We start from the raw sequence: 8,499 nt of genomic DNA on the forward strand, positions 1-8,499 counted from the left end.
CCTTTCTTGGCTGAACCCAGCACATGCTGGAGACATTATTCTGGGCCATGGGCTTTTGGTTCGTTTCAGTATATTTTTATGTGTGTGGAGATGAGTCTGGAAATTTTACGTCTTAGAAAAAAGGGAGGAGGAAATTAGGAGTAATAAAGATTGGCAACATCCCCACCACCTGGATGCCCCACTGCTCCTTTTAACTTTAATGCTGTCCCGCATTCATCAGTGAACCTGCTCTCTGGGTCTGAACTATGAAAATCACAAATGTGAATCTAGTGGAAACTAGAATTTTACTGATATGATTGAGAATACCTGAACCAGTAAGCCCTTAAACTTGGTCTGCAGGATTGTGTGTACAAGGTGTTGCTTTATCAGAAGCCGATGACGAAGAGCTGTTCCCACTGCTATGTGTTCTACATCCTGGACCTGCTGTCAGACCAGAAATGTGGCAGTAGTTGTTTGCTAATACCTGTGTCTGGTAATACTGTGCAGGAGAAGAAGAGTAGTTTGACTGAGATTACTCCCTCAAATAATATATTGTTTGACAATATTTGACTATGAATCCTATACAGATGTTATTTACTTTATAATAAAGTTGAAGAAACTTTAGGTGTTTCTCCTACTAATATATTCCTGCCAATGTAAATATTCAGAAGACCTTTATTGCTTGTTCTCACAGACAACTGTAACATGTTTTTCTGAGAACTGAATCTGGTTCTGTTGAAACACAGAAGACCTGGAGAACTTCATAGCTTCTATAATTTCCTTTATACAGTTGCTGCTTCCTTTAAGTGTCTGTGCTTGAGGTCAGCAACTGATAACACAGTGTTTCAACACATCTGTAGTTTTACTGGTGGCTGGGATTTTGTGCATGTGTTGCATGTACATATATGTACCTGTATGTATACATAAATATATGTATTTAAACATGAATATAAATGAATTACAGACTTTGTATATATAAACAAACTATTAAAAATGTTCTTTTGGTAAAATATAGTGCATAAGAATATAAAGAAACTACTAAATGATGATATGGTTTGTACAAACAAGGCTAGAAGTGAAATATGCTGTAAGATCGGAGGATGACAGAAGTTGGAAGGGAGCTCTGGGATTTCTGTTTCTAGTGCAAGGTGTCTCTGCCCATGGCAGGGGGATTGGAACTAGATGGTCTTTAAGGTCCCTTCCAACCCAAACCATTCTGTGATTCTATTCCAACCTCCTTCTTGAAGCAGGGCAGTTTCCTTGTTAAGAGCATATTGCTAAAGGCCATTACTCCTGTTCAAAAAAATAAAATAAAAATAAAAAATTCCTGTCCAATTTTGAAAGTCACCAAGGATGAAGATTCAGTGGCCTCTCTGGACACCTCTTTCAAGGCTGCATCACTGCCACAGTGAAATATTCCCCCACCCCACCCCCTAGTCATAAAGTTGTCTTCCCAATGTTTGTCCTTCATTTCTGGAGTTCATATGTGTATGGGAAGCAACAATTATAGCAGGTTTAAAACAAGCAAGCATCTGTCGTCAGGCGTTGACTTAGGGAGGGCCATGCTGGGGCTCATGCTCTGTAAGGGCAGTGGGGTGAGCTCTGGGCTGTGCCTTTTGGCTGCTGCTGCTCTGCCTTCCCCCTGTGCCCATGCTGCTGGGCTTCTCGTCCCGTGCTCATCTTACAGGACTGCGGGATTAGGCAGATAACTGATAGGCCCTCTTAGACAGCCTTTTACAGTTTGTTACAACGTGTAAGTTTATTACCATGTGTTTCCAGTTTTTCTGCTTGGGTTCTTTTAGATTAAGGGCTGTTCTCAAGCATTGTTTCTGATTTTTTTTTTAGACATTGTGCCTTTTTGTTTTTCTTTCTATATTTCTCACAGTAGGGGTGCATTGCACATTTATTTCAGGGATGGTTCCTGTAAATTCACACCAGCCTTCTTTTGGCTGATTCTTGTTACAAAAGGAACAAGACAGGAATAGGCATTTTTCTGCCTACTCAGCGTTTTATGTTGTCTTTTTCATGGTAGAAGCCTGAATTAGCCCTTGGGCCTCATTTCACTTGTGCTTACAAGCAAATGGATTTGTAAGTCTCTCCTTACCTGGCAAATGTTTTTGAGTAGCCCCCAAAATATTGAACATGATCTGCATAAAAATTAAAAGCTATTAAAAAAAAAAAAAAGTTTGAGGTTTGTTCCTTAATTTTAGATAACTTTCTGTGTTTTGCAGAGAGGCTTTGTTTATATATATATGGTGTGTATATATATGTTTTTATGTATATTTAAGTATCTGTGTATATATGTTTAAATATCTGTGTATAGATAGATATACACAAATAATTAAATTCTTCTGTCACCATCACTTATGCCTATACTGTTATTTATTTTTCATTATGTTGTCTTTGAGTTTAGCCTAACAATCTTATGCTAAGATTTTTCTGACTTTCAAAACTGCTTTTCCCTGCCTGATCCCAGATTTGAATGTGAATCTCTTGCAGTTCACTTGCTACCATGGTTTGCTTTGTTTGCTGGGGTGTAAATACCACATTATGCAGGCTACTCATCTGGTAGTATCTTGCTAGTAAATTCCCAGGATAATCCTCAAGACTAGGTTTTGGTCGTTCTTCTAATCCAAAAATCATAGCTTCTGATTTTGATGGGCACACTCCTCCTGCCAGGAGTTTTAACCTGACCCCATTCCAGGAAATGGTGCAGCAGCCGGGTGTTTCCTCCCCAGCACACCGCAACCACCTGGCTTCACCCCAGAGCTTCTCCTTCATTTCTTACCAAAGGGTGAAATAACTGCAGTGACTTTTTTTGCCATGCGTGTAGTGAACTCTGGAGAGTTTATCTGCAGCACCTTGACCACACCGGTGCGTCCGTTCCCTCCAAATGCGCGACTTGAGTAGTTTCCTAACACTGCAGTCACTGGTCTGAGGTTGGGATTTTTTGAGGTTTGTTTTGTTTTCTGAGCTTTTCTGAAATGGATAATTGGTTACTGGTAACTACATTGGTCACAATACCTTTTAGTCATTACTTTTATTGGTGGTGACGGGATTCCTTGCGTTTATAAACAACCTTTAGACCTGCAGAGCAGCGTGTCTCTGGGACATCTAATTCCTCCCACATACAGTTAAGTGGGGGAGTAACAAATCTGCAGCATTGGGTTTTTGTTTTCTTTTTTAAAGTAAGTAGGCTTGCATTTTATAGCAGCACAGGACACAGCAGTGCTTCCACAAGCACTTTGATATTTAGGGTATTTTACTATTTTCGTTTCCTGTTTTCTATAAAAATGTGTCAGTTTTCATTGTCATTGTTCTTTTGTTTAATAGGCACTTGCAAACGTTTTCCAGAAAAGCTCGTGGTTATTTTTTTGACAGCTTTTCTTTACAACTTCTGGTAGAGATCCTCAGCTTCCTCTGGTATCTAGATGAGTGCTTGGTTTCTCTTTAACCTGACAGAGTTCCCAGATCAGTGACAGTAACCACAGATCATGATTTTTTTCTTTCCCCTGTATTCAAACAGTGCTTTTACTATACACGGTTGTCTGTAAAGACCAGGTGCATCCGCACCCTACTATTAGTGATGCTTACAATAACTGCTTTCAGTTATTGTATTACTTTGCAAAACATTTTTTCTTGTCCTGTATCAAATTACATCAAACTAAGTTTCTGAATGTAGGTGTAGGAGCTCTGTGCAAATGTTAAGTGTACCTCGCTACCTTGGAAGAAGATTGCAAGCACGGGTAACAAAATGAAACCACTGTTTCAAATCACCAAAATAAAAATAAATGTGTTTTTTTCCACATGGACACATAAAGAAATTCCTTTTCATCTGCACATCCAGAATCTGGGCTAGGTAGGAACTTGTTGCCTGTTTCTAACAATTTGGAATTAGGAGGATCTACAGATTTCTTAAATGGGTGGATTTTAGGATATAGATGTAATCCACCCTAGTAGGTGGGCTTTCTGGACAATTTTTTCTAAATGTATTTTTAATCTGTTTGAAACAGGTTTTTTGTTGTTTTTTTTTTTTTTCCCTAACTTCTTTGCAAATATTTTCTTCTATTTCAGACTTCCCGGCTTTCTTCCTTGCTTCTCACAATGATTTTATACCAGCCAGCACAGGCCTTATTTGTCTGAAATCTTAAAGCAGTGTTTGGCAGAATGTCTTGTCGAGACCTTACTGTTACTGGGAGAAATGTTCTTGAAAACACCAAATAATCTGGAAAGAACATTTCACAATCTAGCTAGCCTCTGTTTTCAAAGACGTGATCATATCACAGTGTCGTAGACTGAACTGTAACCTGGGAGGGGGTTCTTTCCTAATGAAGTTTGTCTCAGAACACAATTTAGGGAACTTTTACCCAGGGTGCTGGGCTGGGAGCAGGTGGGGAGGGAGTGAGGGCCAGCATTGCTTTAACTCGCGCTGCTTACCCATTCCAGCCTTGCCCTGAAAAATTCTGTGGTTATCAGCACCTTGCTGCTATCTCCTTTGCTAACCGGACCAAGACACACCTTCTGTCAACGTCAGCACCTTTGTCTGTAATATGTGAGCACGCATGGGGTATGTAGGTGTACAAAACCAGGTGCAGCCTTTCCATGCTCTGATAAGACTTAAAAAAAAAAACCCAAAACCAAAAAACAAACAAAAAACCCCCCCAAAAAACCCCAACAACCAAAAGAACCCCAACAACCAAAGCAACACAGAACTGACGGTTCAAGGTAGTCTTATGTGAGAAAATAAATTAGCATGAAAAGTTGGGTAGTGTTTGGAGGAGATAAGAATAATCTGATTTACCATATCCTTCAATTCCACTGGAGAGGCCATGCTTTTGTATGCCAGGTTTTGGTGTAATAGGGCTGCATCGCTTTTGGCTTGCATGCTGGATTTTATCCATCGGTTGCTCTCCCCCAAAAGATGTTCAAACACACGTTCAGCCTGGAGTAGATAACACGGCCTCGGCAGCTCTCTGCAGGGTGGCTCAGGAACCAGCACTGTGACCCATGTCATGCTGCTGAGATGGGGATGCTCGTGGGTGGACCTACTGAACCCTAAGATACTGCTAGGGGCAGGAGGGAGGGGAAGACGTAGAAAAGGGGGGAGAAGAGGACCCCAGCACAGCTGTGTCCTCTGCTGTGGCTTTGGGAGCATGGGAGGAGGAGGTGTTGCTCTTGGGTGAAGGTGCCTGGCAGACTCCTGAGTTCACACTGCGGTTTATGGAGTGGGGTGTTGAAAGTGGACAGGGACACCATTTCGCCTAGACCAGCCATTTTTGCTTATAGCCTACAAAACACCACGTTTGAGTGCACCTCTTAGTAAAAGGGCACCTGCTGTTTAATTTATTGTCCTAATCCTGTTCAAATGAAGAATAGAAAAGGAAGTGGTGGTGTGAGCCAGAGCATCCACCACCCACTGTAACAACCCCAGCAAGCCTGGCTCTTCGCCCACCGTGTGCAACGCAGCCTGAAGCAGGATCCTGAGAGTGTTTGCTAGATGATGCTGTAATAGTGCATATATGGCAATGTCACATACCGTGTCATGTAAATCACGTTAAATCAGATATAGCAGTGACACATACTGTTTTGAACTTCCCGAGAGAAGCTGCAGAGTCTTTAACTTTCACAAACTCATAAGACAACTTCAAAAGTAAATCTTAAAAATTTCAGCAGTCTAGAATAATTTTGGTTTTGTGGATTGCTGAGAATAATTTTAACATCTTGATTTTCAACACACACTCTATTCCATTAAAAATGTTCCAGTTCACTCTTTCTTAAAGAGAACTATACCTTTAGAAAGCATGAAATAATTTGAGCTAATTGTATTCTTAACAAATCTTTGGAGAGTCACAGAATGTTTCATATTTTTTTCTTAAAATATGAGTAATTGGGCATATAGAACATAGAATTTGGAGATTAAAAATCTATTGCTGTATCGTTGTTGCAGTTGTGATGAAAGTCCTACATAAAAGTATGTCAGCAACCATGCCTAATGAGCTCGTGGCAGCATGCCCGGTGTGCACACATTCTTGCGCTCTCTCCCTGTGTATAGATACACATCTCTAAGAGAGAAACAGCTCCTTACAATGAAATAAATTGAGTGATTACATTAATTAACTCAAATGTTCTCTAAAATAGGCCATTCAATTTTGTTTAGGCGTTTCCTGACTGATGCCTCCTTAGTTTCTAATAAATAACCTATTGTAAAACTTGCGAACAGAAGATTTTGCGGTGTAGTAGACTCCAAGGTTAAATTATTCAACTTGTCAGCCATATAGTCTCGGTTGCACTGTGACTTGCAAATGCAGCTTAAAAATGTGAAACCAAAAGCCCACAGAAATATGGATGTATGAGGTAAAACCTTCGTGTTGTTTGCTTCAGTTCCCATTTTGTCGAGTTAGATGTTTGAGTAGGTGATGTAGTGAAAGATCCAGGCAAGAAAGTACACGGTGAACTTTGGTTTTAGGTTTGCGTTCAGGCACAATATTGATCTCTCTCTCTCCTTCTTGTCTAGGACTAAAGATTCATGGACGAATACGATCAGAATTTTTAAAATATAGATATTTATTTTGTTATAAAGTGTCAAACAAAAGCTGTGTCTTTTGGCGCTTCTTGTTTTTTATCTGTCTTTTAAGCTATGGAGATCAAGCAGGATGTGGTGGGTTCATGCTGTTTGGAAACCAGGTACCCACCAAATCTGCTCTATCGCTCTCCTCCTCAGCTGGTACCTGGTATCTGGTAACTTTTTTGCAAAATCAGCTTGACTAGAGATATGTGTACTTTACTGAAGAAAAGAACACACATACGTTTGACTGAAGTGTTGGTTTGGGTTTTTTAATATATGTAATTATTATCTGTATAAATAGTAAAGTTCGTGTGGTTGAATATAATGAGAGTAGTGAAGGAATGTGTTGGCCTGCGAATGATGGTGCTTCTGCATTTCTTGCCCGTGCTTGGAAATGTCACGTTCGCAGGTGACTTGTTGCCTCATGTCTATGCTACGTTTTTACAAACCATTTGGTAGTTAAGATAACTAGGTTCAAGGTGACAGATCAGGCAGCCGATAGAATGGACTACAAATAGTTTCCTGTCACAGAAAAGTTAAGCATGTGCTCTGTAGTTAAACCTCTGTGGACAAGGGGGAAGTCTGTCTGTCCGTGCTAGATAAATGTCTAAAAGAGAGTGAGGCGGATCGCCTCTGGATTGGTTTTATGGACATGCAGAGCCCAGACGACTAGCTTGGAGATAGCACTTACTTTTTAGATGGCTAACGTAAGATGCAATTAATCTTACCTTAACATGATCCTTTATATTGGGAAAAGACAGTGTTGCTCATTTGAGCGTGGCACTAAAGAACACCTTAGTCAGAAGCCGAAAGCAGCTTTGCAGTATAAGCTTTATAAATATACATTCCCAGTATCTGCAAAAACATATTTTTGGACTGCTGTCACCAGTTTGTATTATCCCTGTCGTTTTAATGACATATTGTAACTGATACGCATTTGTTTTTCTGAATAACCCAAAGTAGGAGTGTAGTGATTCACTTGGAAAGTAGGAGCTTGGATACTTGGGTGACACATGGAATAAAAATACATCCTGAAGTTTGCAAAGGTGGATACAGAAGATGCACTGCTGAGGTGGTGCTGTTGTAAATAGGAGTTGGGAAATGGAAAAGCTGAGTTGTGACCACTACGCTTTAAGTCAAGTTTCATATCTGTAGTGGGTTTTCTTGAAGCTTGTGTATCTTGTGAAGTGGTAATATTTAGTGTCCATATGCATGCTGCTTAATTGTGATTCAACAAAACTTCTAAGCATTTTCATTTCAGGGATTCGGGCTTTTTTTTTTTTTTAGTAGTTTTTTTACACAATTATTTTTCCAGTGCTGAAACACTCCAGGTTTGTAATCTCCCTGGTGGGATTACTTTTTAAGACTGAGCAAAGCTCTTTGAAACTTCTTTCAAAGCCTAAAGATAAGGAAAATTATGCTTCATTTTATCAACAATACTTGAGAGTGCTAGCAGTTGAGATTTTACAGTAATCTAGTATGGATTATGTGTCTTGGAAATAATTTCTGAGATAAATATGTAAATCTGCATAGAAGTTGAATAACTTTTTTCCTAATTTTTTAAAAATGAAAGTTTTAAAAGTGAAAGTATAGACCAACAATTTTAGTTAGTCTATACATGATGATTAATTTTCCCCCCAATGAACTCAAATGTACTAAAAAGCTAAGCTTACAGTCATGCTCTGTGTATATCGGTATGTGAGGTGAGAGATGGTTTCTTTTTTTGGCTGGCTGTCAGCCTTGTCCAGTAAAGCACCAGCTCTGGAGCCTTCAACATCAGAAGAACATGAACCTGTTGGAGCGAGTCCAGAGGAGGCCACGAAGATGCTCAGAGGGCTGGAGCACCTCTGCTATGGGGACAGGCTGAGAGAGTTGGGCTTGTTCAGCCTGGAGAAGTGACAGGACAAGGGGGAACGGGGTTAAATTGAAAGTGGGAAGGGTTTGATCAGATAACA

The 8,499-nt window shown here is 39.9% G+C and overlaps 1 protein-coding gene across 1 annotated transcript in view; it reads left to right on the forward strand.

Moving 5' to 3' along the window:
• Positions 1 to 375: 375 nt before the first annotated feature.
• GALNT12 (polypeptide N-acetylgalactosaminyltransferase 12) overlaps positions 376 to 8,499 on the forward strand; it is a 44,120-nt gene continuing 35,996 nt past the window's right edge. Inside the window, exons 1-2 of the mRNA XM_010149763.1 lie at positions 376 to 472; positions 6,615 to 6,717. Of these exons, the coding sequence (XP_010148065.1) occupies positions 376 to 472; positions 6,615 to 6,717 (200 nt within the window). The remainder of the gene's footprint in view (positions 473 to 6,614; positions 6,718 to 8,499) is intronic.

The sequence above is a fragment of the Eurypyga helias genome, unplaced genomic scaffold (genome assembly GCF_000690775.1).
Source record: "Eurypyga helias isolate BGI_N326 unplaced genomic scaffold, ASM69077v1 scaffold14134, whole genome shotgun sequence".
Lineage (NCBI taxonomy): Eukaryota > Metazoa > Chordata > Aves > Eurypygiformes > Eurypygidae > Eurypyga > Eurypyga helias.